The sequence below is a fragment of the Lutra lutra genome, chromosome 1, assembly GCF_902655055.1.
Source record: "Lutra lutra chromosome 1, mLutLut1.2, whole genome shotgun sequence".
NCBI classification, from domain to species: domain Eukaryota; kingdom Metazoa; phylum Chordata; class Mammalia; order Carnivora; family Mustelidae; genus Lutra; species Lutra lutra.
The window spans coordinates 207,516,451-207,536,056 of NC_062278.1; the positions used below are offsets into that span (position 1 = coordinate 207,516,451).

Genomic DNA, 19,606 nt, shown 5'->3' on the forward strand with positions numbered 1-19,606 from the left:
GAGAGAAAGAGACCGCCCCGCTGGAGCACCGTGGGAGCTCGGATGTGACCACGCCCACACTCTACAGCCTGGTATTCATCGATCATGCGCAGTAAACGAGTTGCCGAAGAAGGAGATTCCTTCTGAGCATCTAAAATGTGTGAGACCCGGGTGCTGGAGGCCATATTGTCTCCCTTTCTTCAAAGTCGTGTAGAGCCCCTCGACCAGAGTGTGGAAGGAAGAGGACAAGCCCAGCGCGGGACAAAGGTCTCACGTACCAGAGCCAGGGTGTAGGGGGAGGAGGGGGACACTTTGCTCATCCCATGACCTGACCCCATGGGAAGCTTCAGTGTATGAGACCAAGTCAGGATTGGGACGCCAAGCCACCGTTCAAAGACTACAAACACCAAAGAGCCATCTGGACACATGGAGCAGCTTTTCATTTATTGGAGCAGGAAGTCGGTGTCCAAAGGTTTCATGCTTCATGACAGCCTTCCCGGGGCCTTGAAGCCCATGGTAGACCCACTGCCCATCACCACCACGCTACAGTAGTTATGGCTTCCAGAGAAAGGCCACCAGAGCAACGGAAGGAGCTCTCCGGGGCTGGTAGCTTCCTTGCACAGAACCATTTATAACAATGGCTGTGGCCAAAAGGAAGACATTATAAGCACACGCCTGTCCCACGGGAGCCAACAGGCAGCCATCCGAGCCTCTCGCCAGGCCACAGGAAGGCACTGTATCCAGTCCCGCTCTAACCAGCCCTCCTTGACCACCTGTTCCTGTCAGGCTGCCCGTAGGGAACAAGACGCCATTACTACCCTAAGGACATAAAGGCATGTTGCTCAAGGTTGCCAAGCTCTCTTTTCTTCAAAGTTCTCTGGCAGCCAAAGTCTGACATACAAACTACACATTTGAGAAATGACCACTTTTAATTTTAACCAGGTTACCTGTTCAACATAGTGTATCTGCCTCATGCCAGGCATCATGTGTTGGGTGAGGGGGTTTGGACCCTGCAGTGGGTCCAGAACACACACAAAGATGCTCGTTCAGAGGCCATGTGCAGTTCAGAGGGGATGCCATGTGCAGCTTGTCCCCGGAATGATCTACAAACCAGTCCGTCAGCTGTACGAGGCCTCTTCACGTGTCTCAGCCAAGAGACAGCACCTGGCAGAGCCTTGCATGCTGTCCTCTGTGTCTGAGCCCACACGGTGCCTGGCTCTTCCATATTTCCAGAAGGTTAGCATCTTGAGAGAACGGGCTATCGTGAATCTCTTATCGCCTCGGTGAGGAGAGAGGGTCCGGCTCACAGTATACACACCAGTGTTTGCCGAACGAACGAATGTTCCACAGGCCTGAAAGACAGCCCCAACAGAACGAATCTCCAGTTATCCGAGGGGACTATGTCAAAACAACCACCCCGCTGGAATGCACCTGTGGTGACGGGTGGACTTAGAATTAGTTTTTAAAAATTTTTTGGTAGGAAAAAAAGATTTCTTTTTTGATCATGAAAACACACCATCTTTCATTCAGTTTCTTGATTTTTTTTCCCATTTATGAAGTTCTTGTCAACCATAATTTGATATGATAACCCTCTTTTATCTTTATTTCAAGAAGTACTCACACGGCATATTTTCTGGAAATGTCCGGTGAGTCATGGTTCTTCATGGGTTTCCCCGTGTTGGCTCTTCCAATGTTTTTATCTTAGGATAAATCTGCTACCAAAACCTAGACTCGTCTGAATGTAAAATGGCTCTGTTTATGCAATCATTCAAAAACCAAGATAATCTGCCATAAAAAGTACTTAAAATCTTCCATGGCAGCCCGTCTAATCCCAGGTTGGAGCTCTGTTAGGTCTGGGACAGTAGGGACAGTCATGTCCTAAAGGAAGCCCTTGGAAGCAGGCATGACCATTGTGAGTTGGGGGCTACCCAGGGTTTGTTGTTCTCAGGGTATTTGTTCTCTAGCATTTTGGGGTTTTTTTTTGGTTCTGTTTTCTTTTGTTTTTCCCAACTAACATGCGTTGGTCAAAAACACACGACCTCTCAACTCATAAAAAATACCAATTCTGATGTGTCTTAAATAACTCCAGGCTGAGTGTAGACCTAGGAGGCACGATCAGGGCTCAGCCCCTTCCCCCTCCACCCCTCCCCACATCCTCAGTTCCCCCGTGGCCCCCGTGACACGTGGTCAGAGAAGCGCAGTATTGGAAGGGCACTGAATGGAAATGCCAACCCCAGTCGTGTTCTTTCCACCTCGTGGCACCATGTTATTCAGGTGTGTCCCGTGCTTGTTGCTTATTCTCCTGAGTTCCTTAAAAACCACCCGGGGTCTTCTGGAAATGGTAGCTGAGCAATGGCTCTGTCCATACACTGGCCTTGGGGACGTCACCCTCCCCTCGACTGTAAGTGGTGTTTGTTGCAGGAGGGCCCATGTCACTGTGCTGGTCCCAGACAGACAGACGTTTACTTACCCCCAGCTGCCCGTACATAGGACGGGTTAGCAAAGCCTGTGCGTTGCTGCCCCTTTTGTGCTCCCTCTACTGCTTGGACAGGGAGGAGAAGGAGGATGTGGCAGAGTCCAGGGCATCTGTGCCCCCTTTGGAAGCCACTCTTGGGACTGAAACCTCAGGGATGCCTCCTTGAGACCAAGTGTCAAAACCCAGTTCTCTGTGTCCCTCTCGAATAGTCCCCCTTGGAAATTCCACTGGACTGATTGGGACAAACCTGGGAAATAAGCTTGGCCAGAGAAGAGAAAAAAACCAGGCACCCAGGGACCCCTGGGTGGCTCAGTCAGTTAAGCATCTGCCTTTGGCTCAGGTCATGATCCTGGGGTCCTGGGATCGAGCCCTGAGTTGGGCTCCTTGCTCTTCTGGAAGTCTTCTTCTCCCTTTGTCTGCTGCTCACCCTGCTTGTGCTCACACACTCTCTCTCCCTCTCTTTCTCTGTCAAATAAATTTAAAAAACCTTAAAAAAAATAAGCACCCAAAGAGAAGTGGGGTTGGGGTAGGGTAACTGGGGGATGGGCATTAAGGAGGACACTTGTGGTGAGCACTGAGCTTTGTAGGCAAGTGATGAGTGGACTCTGGCCCTGAAACTAATAATACACTACATGTTAACTAACTTGAATAATTTTTTATTTTTTTAAAGAATTTATTTACATGAGAGGGGGAAGCAGAGGGAGAGAGAGAATCCCAAATGGACTGCCCCACCAAGCAGGGAGCCCCCTGCGGGCTTTGATCTCACCACCCTGAGATCGTGACCTGAGCTGAAATCGAAAGTCAGATACTTAACTGACTGAGTCACCCAGGCGCCCCTAGTTAGCTCGAATTTATAAAAAGTGAAAAGAAAAAGCAAAAACAAAAACAAAACATAACAAAACACAACCTGCAACCCAGATGGCTTTAAAGTGTTTCAGAGATTTTATTTCCTTATCCTGATCTGTTCTTCACACTCTAATGTGGCTATGGGACCCCTCATGGGGCACTTCTAAAATACAGAAATGACAAAGAAAATGCCCGGTAATGAGTATTTTACACAGTCATCAAAAAGCACTTTTTCTGGTATATAAAACATTTTCACAGGTGAGATAGAAGACACAAAGATAGAAGACACAAAGCAAAAGTGAACTGCGTTACTTTTTTTTTTTTCCCCAGCCTCGTCTCAGAATTGGAAGCCTTTAGACAGGTCAGCACTGTACAATAAGAAAAAGAGAAGCAGCAGGGAGGCAGATATCCTTCCAGCAAGCTCAGAAAAAAGAGGCTCAATAAAACCAACCCATTTTATAGGGAGGAGACAAAGCAGACCATTCCAAAAGCCACTGGGCAGAGGGAGCCCAAGACAGAGCCAGAGCCAGTTCTGCCAACTTGGGCTCTCGGGGTCTCTCCGCAGGCTGACCCACCCCTGTGACACGAGTGGACAAGCAGAGTCCTTGGGCAGGTCAACCCGGCAGGCAGGTGTGGAGTTACAGAAACCCCCCCTCCGAGGTCAGCTGCATTAATGCTCAGTCAGGTGACAAAAAGCCAGGGGGTTCCGTGGGACCGTGTGTTAGTCCTCCTTTGAAAATTGCAGCCATTGTAGCCAAGAGCCAAGCAACAGTCTCAGGGGACAGCCAGTCAGTTTGGAAAACTCTGGCTTGGAAATTCTAACTAAAGCAATCGTCCAAATTCATCCCTTTCCGGGTTTTTCTTTATCCCCACTTCCTTTTTCTTCTTCTTCATTGGTTTCCCTCCAGTTGCATCTGGCACAGGTGTACCCGTATTTCTTGTAATTTCCAAAAAGGGCCTTCCATGTCGGAGCGGAGACCCCTCAGTAGGAGAGAGCGCCGGAGGTCGTCTCCAGCAGCATGGATGACAGCTTCACGCTTCCCTCTCTCCTTGTGAACGAGACCCACTGTGCCTGGCTGATACAACCCAAGTTCTTCAGGGTCTTTATGAGATCCCTGCGGAATCTCTCACCCACAAAGACGTAGAGGACGGGGTTCAGGCAACTGTGGAAGAAGGCGATGGTTTGAGTGACCTGGAAGCAGATGTCAATGTTGATGGAAATGGCACAGTCGGAAATGAACATGGTGTAGGCATCGATGGTCCGCACCAACAGAATGCAGTTGTAGGGGAACTGAGACAGGACAAAGACTGTAAGGACCGTGATGGTCACCTTCAGGGCCTTGTGCTTGGAGGACTTCCTGGCTTGTAACAGAGTGTGAATGATGATGGTGTAACAGCACACCATGACCACGAAAGGGAGGAAGAAGCCCAGGAGGACCTTCAGGGTCAAGACCGTGGACTTCACTCTGGTGCTCTGGTCACTGGGGTAAACCATGGTGCAGATGGTAATGTCCGATTGCCTCTTGAGTCGACTGTACAGGATTTCTGGGATGCAGAGCGTGGCCGCCACTATCCAGACGGTGAGGCAGATCATTTTGCTGTACAGGAGCCTTTTCTGCCTCCAGGTCTGGGCTCTCATGGCCTGAGCGATGGCGATGTACCGGTCCACGCTGATGCACATGATCAACAGCACACAGCTGTAGAAGTTCATCTTGTACAAACTGTTGACCACATTGCACAGGAAGGGCTGGAACCGCCACTGGTCGGCGGCGGCGATGGCCCAGAAGGGAAGGGTGATGAGAAAGAGAAGGTCAGCGATTGCCAGATTCAAGAGGAACATGTCGGTCATGGTCTTGACCCGTGTGCAGTACCAGTAGACGAGGATGACCAGACTGTTGCCCACAGCGCCCACGATGAACACAAGCCAGTACAAGGGGGGGAGGAAGTAGCTCGCAAACCGCCTGACGTGGCTTTTCTCACAGAAAAGGTTCTCAAGGTCATCATCCGTGGTAGACGTGGAGTGGTAGTTGTAGTCGTCAGATATGTTAGAGAAGAAGGTCTGCAAGGAGATATCGGATACCGTTTGGTTAAGGACAAGCCTTTGGAAGATGGCGGGATGACAGAGGCATGGACCACGTGGTCCTCCCCATCCCAAAAGTCTATGTTGAGACAGAGACACATGTGCGTGGAAAGTAGGCATTTCTGAGAGCGTCTGTCTGGATCACCCGACAGATTTATATATTCAATGAATGTTATCGTGCGCTGAGGCTATGTCAGGAGCTGTGTGCATGCTAACACCGCAGCCACGGCTGAGTCAGACATGGCTCCCACTTGTGGAACCCACATCCTAGCGAGGGCACACACAAGCAAACCAACAGTGACAGGACATGTGGCAAGTGCTCAGACCCCTTTGGGACCCATGATGGGCACAAAACTTTTATCAAACCCTGAATGATTCTGATTTCTCCTCTCCATTCCCTACTTCTAAGGGGTCCTCAGAGGCTCCTAAACTTTTCCAAGACCAGATTCCTCTAAGTCTTCTGAAAGCTATGTAGCCTCTGCTCATGAAGCACCAACACACACACACACACACACACACACACACACACACACTCACACGCAAACTCACATCCATACCCTCTCCCATGCGCACACATACATAAGCGCTGGTACAAGCAATGTCATTTTCAGGATCCTTTGCCCAAAATTTGGTAAGAATTTCAAGACAGCAGAGCATGAAGTCAAGCAAGTGGCCCTTCTAAGTATGGGCCCTGTACAGTTGTGCAGGTTGAGCACTCACATATCATTCTTTGGTCTCTCTAAAGACTCTGTCCTGTTAGGCAAGACGCCTAACCAATGGGCTCACCAAGGGTTTTGTTTTTTTTTTTTAAACCAAATTATGGATCGTCCCTCACCCTTGTTTGTCTCAATTTCGGAACAGACACACAGAAGCAAGCACATCTAGTTAAAGATCATAAATACCCTTACCTGTTAATAAAATCGCAAATAGCATTTTCCTCTCACTTTGCCACATACCCCCAAGCTCTTCTGGTTTTGCGTGTTTGCAGAGCCCTCTGTGCTGGCGTCAACGGCCCCTCCAGGGCACAGCTCAGCAGAGATCTCACCCCTGGAAACCACGCAGAAAAATCGCTCCCCGCAGCAGTTTCCTTCCCACAAACCTCCCCCCGCCCCCCAACAAACAGGCAAGATGACAGTGTGTTTCAAGGAGCTCAAGGAATGTGGATGTACTCACCGTGAATTCTGTGGCCACCATGATGGATAAGATTCAAGCTCACTTCTCAAAAGAGAGGACACGAATCAAAAAGGGGTCTGCCTTGCAAAAAAGAACGGCAATGAACACCTAAAGACGAAGACTGAATGTTAAATTCATTTGTTCTTAAGAAAAGAAAGAATCCCAAGCAAAAGTTAGAGTCCGCCTGACACTGATATCAAACCAAATATTCTCAATTTCAAAATGACCTTGGTCGTTAACATAGGAATAAGAGAGACCGCTCCCCTGAGAGCCCTTTGGGGCCTTAACGTTTTCCAGCACGTCCTTTTCACATTAGTTCTTTCTCTCTTGACGTAACTTCGCAATCATGGTCTGTTTTGCTAAATGTCCCACCCTTATTTTATCAACCAGGGGGCTCCTGAAGATCACGGGAGGGAGGTCAACTTGAGAACCCTCTGGGCCCAGACTCTGCAGGATAACCAGGTGGCAAGGACATGGGGACAAGGGCTGGGTCCCTCTCCCAGAGGGGTTCAGAGCCCTAGCACCTGCCTACATGCTCTACTTACAAACCCAGGATAAAGAAATTGGCCCTATTTTCTCTGTCTCCTGACTCTGGCAGGAAAATGAGGTCCCAGGGTTTGTTTAGCAAAGAAAATATAGTCAGTTCCCTAACACAAAGGGCCTCCAAGCTGACTTAAATAAATCTTGGCTATTGTTCACATGTGCTTTGAAGGTCTGTAAACCCACCCCGATATGACTCAGGGAACAGCAGCTTGCCTGTCTTTAAGGAAGGGTCTCTCTACCTGAGCCAGGCATTTCTTTGTACGCCTTAAGCGAGTATATTCCAAAGAACCATGTCCAGCGTCACACCCTAAGTTTCTAGAAGAAAATAATTCCCCTTCATAGATCCAACCCTATCCTGTTGGTTTCCTTTCCATAACATGACATCGTGATTCAGCCTCCTTTTCTGAAAGTATAGTGGTTTTCAGTACCTGACGTGTGATGCAACCACTTTGGAAAATCGTTTGTCAGGTTCTTAAAAAGTTAAACAAATGCTTACCATGTGATCTAACCATCAAGTAACCGTGTACTTACCTAAGAAAAATGCAAGCATGTGGCCACAAAAGACTGATATACACACTAGCAGCTTTATTTATAAGAGCCGTTACTGGAAACAACCCAAATGTCCGTCAAGTCTCGGGAAGGGATAAGTGAACATTGGCATGGCCACACAATGGAATCAGAATGAACAACGGATACACACAGCAACACGGATGGCTCTCAAAATAATGAGGCTAAGTAAAGAAGCCAGACCAAGGCAGCACATACTTTGTGATTCACTACATGAAATTCTAGAAAATGCAAAGTAATCTATCGTGAGAGAACTCAGACCAGTGATTTCCTGGTAAGAGAGAGAAGAGGCAGGGGAGAGCGTGGGGGTGGGAGGTGCAAAGGCGCACAACGAAGCCTTTCGGGGTGATGGAGATGTTCGCTGTGCTCATTATGGGAAGGTTTCGTGGGCATATACATAAGTCAGGACTTACATTCTGTACTTGGAATATGTGCCGTTTCTTTGTAGTTGGACCCCAAAACAGTGGTTCAACTGAAGAAAGGAAAAACAGTGAAATTCTCATGAAAACTTTCTGGTTTTCTTCCCTCCCCAGAGTCCTCTCCTGCCTTTAGCAAGCGAGAAGGAAGGTGGCCTGAACTGGTTCCTTGCAACATTCTTGCCAGCAGCATATGCCTTGGAGTTCCTTGTGCTATTTATTGGAATTGAGGGCTCAAGATGAACAGTGTTTTTATTAATTTTTTTTTAAGATTTTAGGGGCATTTGGGTGGCTCAGTTGGTTAAGAGTTGACCATTGGTTCAGGTCATGATCGTGGGGTCCTGGGATCAAGCCTGCATCAGGCTCCCTGCATAGTGGGAAGCCTGCTTCTCCCTCTCCCACTTCCCCTGATCATGTTCTCTCTCTCTTTGTCTGTCGGTCAAATAAATAAATAAATAAAATCTTTAGAAAAATAAAAATAAAAAATAAAGATTTATTTATGAAAGTGAGAGCATGAGCAGAGAGGAGGGGCAGAGGGAGAAGCAGGTTCCCTCCTGAGCAGAGAGCCTGATGCGGGGCTCAATCCCAGGACCCCACGATCATGACCTGAACTAAAGGCAGATGCTTAACCCACTGAGCCACCCAGGCGCCCCTGGACTCATGTTTGGTTTTTTTTGTTTTTTTTTTTTGTTTTTTTTTTGTTTTTTTTTTTTAAGATTTTATTTATTAATTTGAGAGAGAATGAGTGAGAGAGAGCATGAGAGAGAAGGCCAGAGGGAGAAGCAGACTCCCCAAGGAGCTGGGAGCCCGATGCGGGACTCGATCCTGGAAGTCCAGGATCATGACCTGAGCCGAAGGCAGTCGCTCAACCAACTGAGCCACCCAGGCGCCCCTGGACTCATGTTTTTAAAGCTTAGATAACTTGTGTGTATACGCATGTGTATTGTCTCCTGAGAGAACCCAAGAACAATGACACAACAGAATAAGGCGTCCTTGCTCAGATCTTAGTTTCTAAATACCTTCTTCCACCAAAAGGAAGCAGACTCTAGAGAAATGTCTAACTCCAGAGCTGGGGCAGGAAAACTGCAAGATGAACCTGGAGCTGATTTATTTATTTATTTATTGCATCAGGAAGCAAGTGTTTGAAGGACCATGAGGGCTTGTCAAAAGGACGTAGGTGCCAAACTTCTGGGCTCCCACTAGCCAAATCGAAGGTGATTTGGGCACCAAATTAAGTAAAGCAATCATTCTAGCTCATTCAACTCTGTGAGGCTCCGAGAGTCCATACTGATGCAAATGAATGACAAAATAAATGAAGAGGAGAGAAAGCTCTTTTTAAGGTGCTAGCTATTAAATATAGAAGGAATCCTGGGATTGGAAACTTGCCAATGGTTGCTGAAATTAGTGGGTGGATGTATGGGGGAGCTGGGGTGTTGGCCGCATCTCATAGGATAGCCCCCTCCCCCAAATTTTACATTGTCCCGTTGATTTTACCGTCCTCTTTTTGTTTCTGAATCATGCCCTTAAGAAGGAAAATCTCTCTCTCTCTCTCTTTTTTTTAAATGCCCCAGTTAAGTGTGGAAATTCCCAACTCAGCTCATGTAATTCTATTACAGGTTGGGAAATAGGAAGATGGGTTTTTTTGAGACATTAGCCAGAAAACACTTTATATATTTCTAGTACTTGGTTCCTTTCTACCTGCATAAGAAGACTGAATGTTGGGCGCCTGGGTGGCTCAATTGGTTAAGTGACTGCTTTCATCTTAGGTCATGATCCTGGAGTCCCAGGATCAAGTCCTGCATCGGGCTCCCAGCTCCACAGGGAATCTGCTTCTCCCTCTGACTTTTTCCTCGCTCATGTTCTATCTCACTGTCTCTCTCTCAAATAAATAAATAAAATATTTTTTTAAAAAAGAAGAAGACTGAATGTTAAGAAATAATATGGAAGAAAATAAACTCCCAAGGGGAAAAAAAAGGTCATATAAAGAAGAAAGAATGGCATTGGTTATGATTAGTTATAGCTAGTTAGTGGGAAGTATAAATCATGTGTCCCCATGCTCTCCAGCCTTTAAGGGCCAGCAAAAAAAATGTCACCTCCTCAGTGAAGCCCTCTGAGGTTTCTCTGGTGACGGAGACAGAATGGTTGATATTTGCACCCCTCCTGCACAACCTTTTCAGAGGATAGAGCTATCTCTTGTCAAAATTTACAAAGCACAACAGCTCTGACTCAGCCCTTGATCCTGGAAACATGTCCTATTGTTATTCTCACAAAAGAATATAAAGATACACCTTGGGAGATGCGAGAAACAACCTTAATAACCAGCAGTTGGTAATGTTTTGATCCGTCCTTCAATAACACACAAGTAGTCCATAACTAGAATGTACTGACCTCACACAGATAAAAAGAGGTCACTAAGAGTATTAGGTAGCAATACAAAAGAGAAGACTATGTTGCAAGATCTTTTTTTAAAAAATATATGTAACAGTTACACACTTCATTGCTTATCAGTACTGAAACATTTTCTGGAAGGAGACTAACAATCATGACCAGTGGAAAGTGAGACTTTCATTTTTTTTCCCTTCAGGTTTTGTAAACTATTTAAATATTTTACTTTGTGCATGAAATTTTATTTTAGGAACTATTGTAAAAATAACCTGTCACCTTTTTTTTTTTTTTTAAAGAAGCCCCAGTGTGCTTCCGTTCCCTACACCGTACACCAGTTTGCCAAGCTCGGCCCCAGAAGGCCCTCACGGCCCTCTCCATTTGGCCTGGAAGGTAGCCACGATTAGTAATTAAAAGTAATTAAATTCTCTGGGGTGCCTGGGTGGCTCAGTGGGTTAAAGCCTCTGCCTTCGGCTCAGGTCATGATCCCAGAGTCCTGGGATCAAGCCCTACATCAGGCTCTCTGCTCCGCGGAGAGCCTGCTTCCTCCTCTCTGTCTGCCTGCCTCTCTGCCTACTTGCGATCTCTCCCTCTCTCTGTCAAATAAATAAAATCTTAAAAAAAAAAAGTAATTAAATTCTCCATGACTACTTTTTGCAACTTTGAGCTCCTACAGGAGCATTTTGGGAAGGCTTATCTTGCCGCCTCTCAATGTGTTTCGGGCTCATGGAAAATTTAGGGAGAGTCAAAAAGTGTAGAGCTCTAGAGCCACCGTCAAAAGACACTGCCGAGGGCCCTCGAGCTAGAATTCCCCTCTCCCATCAGAATACTCTTGGGAGATTTTACTGCACCAATCGCAAAATCTCCAGGCTCGCTTTCATTTTCTTGTCACCCCTGAGAAGGAGGCAAACACCCACATATAACAAAACATACTGAAAGTGGGCCCCTCTCGGGTCTGCTGGGAGGGCCCCAGCTGCTGGCTCAGCGCTGCCCCAGTCTCTCCTCACCGTGCTCAGGATGGCCTCATTATGGGGCTACAACTGCTCAAATCTGAAAGGCCTGGCCGCATCCTACAGCATAATGGGTGCGGTGAGGGGAAGCACGACAGACCCCCAGCTGTCCCTGGGTCCATCCCTTTCTGCATGGGGACCTTAGCAAGAAGGGGCATGTCCTCACCGAGACTAGATTTCCTTGGCTTGCAAGGGTTTGTGGCAAGGGGCGAGTGCAACACTCTTTGCAGAATGCAGAGGGCTATGGGAGAAGGAGGGAACATTCTTCGCCCCCCAGCTACTCCTTCAATGTGTCTTGACACCGGATACACCGGATGCACCTCTTCCACTTAAACACCGTGTGAGACCTGATCCGTGTCCTCAAGAAGCTGACATTCAAGTACAATGGATATGTCATCGCAGCAAATACCAGCAATGCTAAGTGCTACCAGTCGCTTTGGGAATCAGGAGAATGAAGTCATGCCTCCAGCGTGGGGGAAACCCAGGAGGGCTTCTTTGAGGAGGTGACATTTTTTTGCTGACTCTTTTTTTTTTAAAGATTTTATTTATTTATTTGACAGAGAGAGAGATCACAAGTAGACAGAGAAGCAGGCAGAGAGAGAGAGGGAAGCAGGCTCCCTGCTGAGCAGAGAACCCGATGCAGGACTCGATCCCAGGACCCTGAGATCATGACCTGAGCCGAAGGCAGCGGCTTAACCCACTGAGCCACCCAGGCGCCCTTTTGCTGACTCTTGAAGGCTGGAAAGGATCAGGACGTGCAATGAGGGGAGAGAACATTGCTCGAGGGCAGGGAAAGGTATGCACAAAGGCATGAAAGTCAGAAAACAGATGTGTACAGGAGCTTTGATGGTAGTAGAAAGAACGGAGAGCTATTAATTTACTATAAAAAAAAATAGGGAAAAAAAAGTAACTCTGAGAAAAGTTAGGCTGGCATCCATTACCATCCAACTGTTATTTTTCGGTTCTCTGCTGTCCTTAAGTAATCGACGTGAAAATCATCCTGGAGAGGCTCCTGGCTGGCTAACTCAGTAGAACACTGGGACGCTTGATCTCCGGGTCATGAGTTCAACCCCCGTGTTGGGTGTAGAGTTTACTTGAGAAAAACATCACTATGGAGCCCCAGTCCCCCTGGTCAACCGTCGTGGGTGAGCTGGATACAGACACTAATGTGAGTCAGGAACCTGGGTGTTGCTCTGATTTTTGTTCACTTTGCTACACTGAGATTGAATCATCGCTTGCATTTTTTGGTAGGCCTGGAAGCAGGGTCTCTGAGCTGTCTACCAGGCCGTCTGCAGGCCAAGCCTGGGTAGGGTCCCCACCCCCGGCCCTGTCGTGGGCGCCGCGCTGAGCAACCTATGAGCCCAGAGTCCTGGTGGGGGGTTTCAGAGCAGACAGATATGGAGAAAAGAGGCATCTAGCCCCAGGGGCTTATTCAGCAGGGGGAGGAGGAGACGGGCTCCAGCAGGCTAGCGGCCGCCCCCAACGTCCAGCTCTGGGCTTGGCTACAGCTCACCTGCTGCCCTAGCCAGCTACAGAGCCTCAGCTGCTGGGAAACTGGAGAGGGTGCGTGTGTTGGAAAGGACAAAGCCGTAGTCACTGAGGAGTCCTTAAAAATAAAGGAGTTTTTGGGGCGCCTGGGTGACTCAGTGGGTTAAAGCCTCTGCCTTAAGCTCAGGTCATGGTCTCAGGGTCCTGGGATCGAGTCTCAGGGTCCTGGGATAGAGCCCCGCATCGGGCTCTCTGCTCGGCAGGGAGCCTGCTTCCCCCCCTCTCTCTCTGCCTGCCTCTCTGCCTACTTGTGATCTCTCTGTCAAATAAATAAAATCTATAAAAATAAATAAAGGAGCTTTGCTTTTTTCTGATTCTAAAGGAGATTTTGTATATTTCATAATACACAAGCAATAACAACAACAACCCCAGAGCAAATCAAGACGATGACAGTTAAAACTGTTCCAACAGCCCTCTCTTGAGTTGGCTCTTGGTCACTCCCTGAGATGTATCCTTTTAGACATTTTCTCTGCAACATAACCTCACACACACACACATACACACACATAGACACACACACACAATGGGAAGGGAATCAGGCTGCAGAAACCATTATTGACCCAGCTTTCTAGTTAACACTCTTTCTCAGCCCACTTTTGCCAATTAACATGGAGCTGTCATCAGACTTGACAGCTGTGGGGTGTTCCATCGTCTGGCTACACCATAGTTCACTTAACCAGTCACATCCTGGTGCAAACTTTGCTTGTTTCTAATTTCTCACTGCTACTGAGAATGCCACCCCAGACATCTTTCCATGGGGCAGACTCTCGGACCCAAGGCCTGTCTGGGAGCTTTACTTTCCTAGTCCTGACCCTCTTCTTGTCACCTGTCCTGAATGCTGGCTTCTCCCTCCTGTAAGGTACAAATCACAGAACAGACTGCCTTGAATCTTTACTTCCCATGTGTGGGTGGGAAGGTATCTTATTACTCATCCTTGAAGCCTGGGCAAACCACTACCTGATTCACCTTTGCCTCCCTGGAAGCTTCTAGCAAAGTGTCTGGTGCTCATGAACACTGGACAAATAAGCAAAAGCCATCAAGGCAATGCACAAGGGAGGGCACGGGAGACCTGGGAACGTGCAGAGGAGAAGGGTGATACTCACTGCGGAGGGCAGTGGGCGAGGCTCCAGGAGAAGCTCGCCCCACCAGCTCCGTGTAGAGGAAGAAGGCTAGTCTGCTCTCTGCCTGGGATGAGGACAAGGCTTCTGTGGGTTCTGTGCAGGCAACTTTGCAAAAACACTATAAAGGAAGTCAGCTACCCCCAGCCTGTGTTGTCACGGGTGGGGTGACCCGGGAGGGTGGGGACAGGGAGTCACCAGCTGTAGCTCCAGCAATCAGCAGACCTGATGATTTGCAACCAGAAGTGAAAAACCAAGAACTGCTGGGTTAAGGGAAACCATCTTTTCTGAAGACTTGTCTATGGACGGGAGAGGCTAAGAACACAGTCTTTTCCTAGACAGCACAAATACTTGCAGGGGAAGGGGGAAAAGAGGGGCTGTTGAGGGCAGTCAGCTTCGCCAGCTTGCTGGGCTGGGGCGGGGGACGGGGTCTGGCCAGACCTGCCAGGGACCAGCACCCCTGCACGGCACATCACCGCATCACCCTTTCTGGCCTTGACAGCTTGACCCAAACCCACAGAGCCCTCCCACCGGACACAGACACAGTCGCTACTGGCCACAGGGACCTTTTCAAAATCAAACTAATTGAAATGTAACTAGTTCCTTGGTCGCAGCAGCCCCACTGGAAAAGCTCGACGGCCCCGCGGGCTAGTGGCTTCTGCAGCAGGCAGCACAGGTTTCTGAAAATTCTACTGAATGACGCTCCTTTAGAAAGTCATGCGTGTGATGCCTGTCTAGGAAGCCAGGGAGCATTGGGGGGGGGGGGGTCAGAGACCCCTTAAAGTTGGGGTCAGATACTGTAAGCTTTCATTTCAATGTGACCACCCTCCGTCAGATACACGGACACCAACAACGTTTCATCTGATTAACAATGGCTGTTTTTTTTTTTTAAAGATTTTTTTTTATTTATTTATTTGACAGAGAGAGATCACAAGTAGGCAGAGAGGCAGGCAGAGAGAGAGGAAGGGAAGCAGGCTTCTTGCTGAGCAGCGAGCCCGATGTGGGACTCGATCCCAGGACTCTGGGATCATGACCTGAGCCGAAGGCAGCGGCTTAACCCACTGAGCCACCCAGGCGCCCAACAATGGCTGTTTTGATGACGTTTTTGTAAAAGCCTAAACATACAAAATGGTATGTTCTTTTTTTTTTTTTTTAAGATTTTATTTATTTATTTGTCAGAGAGAGAGAGGGAGAGAGAGCAAGCACAGGCAGACAGAATGGCAGGCAGAGGCAGAGGCAGAGGGAGAAGCAGGCTCCCTGATGAGCAAGGAGCCCGATGTGGGACTCGATCCCAGGACGCTGGGATCATGACCTGAGCCGAAGGCAGCTGCTTAACCAACTGAGCCACCCAGGCATCCCCCAAAATGGTATGTTCTTAATGAGGCCTACAGATGAAGTTCTCCGGCCCCCAGCTCTGGTTGGCCTTCAATCACAAAGTGGTGGCCCCCCTCCCAGGTCCCAGGGTCAGGGGCTGTGCCTGGCAATGGAGGGGTGAGTGGGGGGATAATCGTGGAAAAGAAGCTACAGCTGGTAACCTCTGCTAACAGGGGAAAGACCCAAGTCAGTTCCTTGCTGTCATTACAAAGAAGACCTCTCTTTTATCTTTGTTCTGGGGGAAAATCACAGCGGCACTCTCGTGGAGACTGGTTCCCTCTCTCCAGTACGTTGCTCGTCCTGTGGGCTCACCGGAACAGCAGGGTGGCTGTCCCCTGATGCTTGACCCATCAGTCACCGTCTGTTCACGCAGAGCACCGTGAGGCATCAGCAGCTCGGCCGACTGTCTCCATGGGAAAGGCCAACGAGCAGCACATACAAAAGTTACAGACCATGAGCAGTAAGAATGAAAGTGCTGGTTGATTCAGCAGCCTTGAGGGGGCCGTGAATTCCCTGCTCTCGGCCCAGAGTCATTGAGTATTGGTGTCTAAAACGGTACCCTAGCCAAGGGCTCTGGCCTTTCATTTCTCCCTCCACATTGGCAATTCTGGACAGAAAAAAAGAAGGAGCAATAGAGAGGAGAGATGCTCCCTGAACTGGTTTTTGGCTGTCCTCGGGCCAGCGGGGAGCCGTGGACCTGCTTCACCCCCCAATGGCTGGCCCGGGGCCTAGGAATGCTTTCAGGATGCTGAGACACGTGCTATGGGTGCGGGAGCCCCCAGCCAGGAAGACACTCGGCTCCCACCTCCTCGGGACTCAAGCCATCACCTCACCAGGTAAGGGCATCCCAGGGAGTGGGATGAGGCTGGCAGGAGGAAGGGAAGTCAGGGAGGGGAGTCAGGGAAGAAGAGAAGGATAAATACACTGTCGTGGGGTGATGTCTTCCACTGTGTGGTCACTCGTGGTCCCGGTGAAGTAGGGACGCTCAGGCGGCACCAAGTTCTAGAACACCCGAGCCCCTTCCCCAGGGATGCGGAGAGGAAGCTCGAGGCTGGGGAGGCAGGGAGACATGAAGAAGGGAGAAATGGTTTTCTCCAAGGAGCCAAGAGCAACATGATTCCTTTCGCTGAGGTCCAGTGTGGGTTCATTCCTCACGGGGAGGACCCCCGACTTCTGTCCCCTCGCCATATGTCTCCGTGTGCAGGTGGAAGTCAGAGTTGGGTGTTTATGAGGTTGTAGGCGTCCTCTGACAGACAGCATGTCTCTCTTTGTGTTCTCACATGTGACGAAGGAGAGTTCTAGAGGGCAGGGCAGTATGTGTGCATGTCCCCTGGTGCCAGGGCCGAATGAGGGAGCCCCCGGGGCACGGATCCTGCTGCCCACACGCTCTGCTGCCTGCAGCAGAGGAAGGACCCACATACCTCATTGCGGGGGCCAGTGGGAGAGCTTCTGGGTTCCCTCCTGTCGGTGCCCCCCTCCACATGTCTGACACAGTCTCTAGCAGAGAGGAAATGCGTTTTGCTTGCATCCTCTGCTTCCCAGATTCTCCGTGCTTAAACTGGAGTCGTAATCCTGGCTCCTTCCCGAGCCTTCCATCCAGAGTGGGACAGTTGTATTCCAAAAGCCCTGTGGGGTCTTTGGAGGCAGGCTTGCTAGATCGCTCCTTATCATCGACCAAGGAAAGCCTCACTACCTTGGGAAACCCAAAGCATCTCGAAGGGGTTTGGTGGTGAGGGGTTTGGTGAGGGTCTGATCATTGCAGGTGCAAGGAGTCTCAGGGCAAACTTCCAAGGGACAAAGTTGGTGATGACCCCTCTTTGTCCACTCACTCCACGAGGACAGGGACCGTGGGGTCTTGGCCACGGTTGCCGCCCAGCACCCCATTCTAGGAGCTCACAAATCGTCTTTTGACTACATTAATGGAAAAGACACACCTCCCATCAGCGCTGGGGGTCCAGGATAGTGCCACCCAACAACAGAGCTTTCTACAGTGGTGGAAATGTTCTCTATCTGTACAGTTCAATGGGCAGCCACCAGCCACAGGGGGCGGATGAGGACCTAAACCGTAGTTCGTGGGACGGAGAAACTGATTTATTGTATGGTATTTGTTTTCTTGCAACTAGTTTCAATTCACATGTAAATAACTACAGGTGGCTAGGGGCCACAGAGTGACCCACACAGGTCTATGTTGTAGCTAGTATCTGTACCTTAGAATGGCTCATTCTGCTACAAGCCGGGGCGGCCAACCCAGGGCAGAGCCACTCTCCCCTCCCTGACCTCAGAGGGGCTTAAAGAAGGTGGAGGTCCCTCCTACCACAGCAGGCTTCAATCCAGCACAGGCTTGTGTCCCACTGGTTTTCCAGGACACCTGTAGATTCTTTATGTTGCTGATGTTTGGAGATAGAGAAAGAGAGAGATGGCAGGCAGGAGTAGGGGACCCAGCAGCAGAAGCAAGGAGAGGGATGGGAGAGACACGGGACCCACAGGAGCTGGCAAATGATGGGCTGTTGCAGGAGCGGAGGGAGCAAGATCATTCGGAGGCTCTGGAGACCCGGGGGGCAGCTTTCTTGAGAGGGCGAGTGAGAGGAAATGTTGGTTTCAGCGGATACGGGATGCATGGGGCGTCCATGTCAGCAGCAGAAGTATAGATGCTCCAGGGCAGGTCATGGGTTCTCGGTGCAGCTGCCAAGCTCTTGCAGGACACAAGCTACGTAGAAGAGAAATAAAGGTCATCCACACCCCGAGATTCAGTGTTCATAGCACATGGATCGTGAGACCAGCTGAGGGCTTGGCGATTTTATTTGCCCCATCTATGAGTGATAGATTCTCCCCTCCCACCCTGCCCCTCTCTGTCTCCTTGAAGATCTCACTGCAATCCTTCATCCAACACAGATTGGTCCAGTTCCTACGACCTGCCAGCTCTGATCGCAGAGGTAGGTGGAGCAGGAAATAAGACAGACAATATTACATAAAATTGCAGGGAATTAAAGAAGAGAGAGGTGACGAAGCGACTAAGAGACCTCTTGACACTGGGTGGTTAGGAAGAGCTCACTAAGGAGGTGACTTTTTTTTTTTAAATATTTTATTTGAATTTCCCTGATGGCTAGTGACATTGCACATTTTTACATGTGTCTGTTAGCCATTCATATGTGTTCTTTGGAGAAGTGTCTGTTCATGTCTTCTGCCCACTTTTTTTTTTAAGATTTTTTATTTTATTTATTTGACAGAGAGAGAGATCACAAGTAGGCAGGGAGGCAGGCGGGGCAGCAGGCTTCCTGCTGAGCAGAGAGCCCGATGCAGGGCTCAATCCCAGGACCCTGAGATCACGACCTGAGCCGAAGGCAGAGGCTTAACCCACTGAGCCACCCAGGTGCCCCTTCTGCCCACTTTTTGACTGGATTATTTCTTTTTGGGTGTTGAGTTTGACAAGTTCTTTATAGATCTTGGATACCAGCCCTTTATCTGTAGTGTCATTTGCAAACATCTTCTCCCATTCCGTGAGTTGCCTCTTTTCTTTGTTTTGTTGACTATTTCCTTTTCAACATCATGAGCCATCAGGGAGATTCAAATCAAAACCACACTGAGATACCACCTTAAGCCAATTAGAATGGCAAAAATGAACAAGGCAAGAAACAACGTGTGTTGGTTAGGATGCAGAGAAAGGGGAACCCTCTCACACTGTTGATAGGAATGCCAGCTGGTGTAGCGACTCTGGAAAACAATGCAGAGGCTCCTCGAAAAGTTAAAAATAGAGCTACCCTATGACCCAGGAATTGCACTACTGGGTATTTACCCCAAATATACAGATGTCGTGAAAAGAAGGGGCACAAGCACCCCAATGTTCATAGCAGCAATGTCCACAATTGCCAAACTGTGGAAAGAGCCAAGATGCCCTTCAACAGACGAATGGATAAAGAAGATGTGGTCCATATATACAATGGAATATTATTCAGCCATCAGAAAGGATGAATACCTATAATTTACATCAACATGGATGGAACTGGAGGGGATTATGAAAAATGAAATAAGCCAGTCAGAGAAAGAGAATTATCATATGGTTTCACTCACATGTAGAACATAAGGAATAGTATGGA

General features: G+C 48.8%; 1 protein-coding gene across 2 annotated transcripts; it reads right to left on the bottom strand.

Annotated features, from left to right (window-relative positions):
* Nucleotides 1–3,628: 3,628 nt before the first annotated feature.
* CCR9 (C-C motif chemokine receptor 9) lies at nucleotides 3,629–14,232 on the bottom strand. Of its 2 annotated transcripts, none has more exons than XM_047695893.1 (3): nucleotides 14,124–14,232; nucleotides 6,555–6,662; nucleotides 3,629–5,360 (listed from the first exon to the last, which is right to left on the bottom strand). In XM_047695893.1, exons 2-3 carry the CDS (start codon nucleotides 6,573–6,575, stop codon nucleotides 4,284–4,286), a joined length of 1,098 nt encoding a protein of 365 aa, XP_047551849.1. In that variant the 5' UTR covers nucleotides 6,576–6,662; nucleotides 14,124–14,232; the 3' UTR covers nucleotides 3,629–4,283. The 2 variants fall into 2 exon arrangements, with proteins under 2 accessions (XP_047551849.1, XP_047551860.1); XM_047695904.1 differs by lacking the exon at nucleotides 14,124–14,232 and adding an exon at nucleotides 6,782–7,073.
* Nucleotides 14,233–19,606: the final 5,374 nt, after the last annotated feature.

Bases quoted from the DNA above. Each gene is read 5' to 3' on its own strand.
- CCR9 (XM_047695893.1), bottom strand. From the start codon at position 6,575: ATGGTGGCCACAGAATTCACG. The intron at 5,361-6,554 runs GTGAGTACATCC...ATCTCCTTGCAG, and splicing joins TGGTGGCCACAGAATTCACG to ACCTTCTTCTCTAACATATC.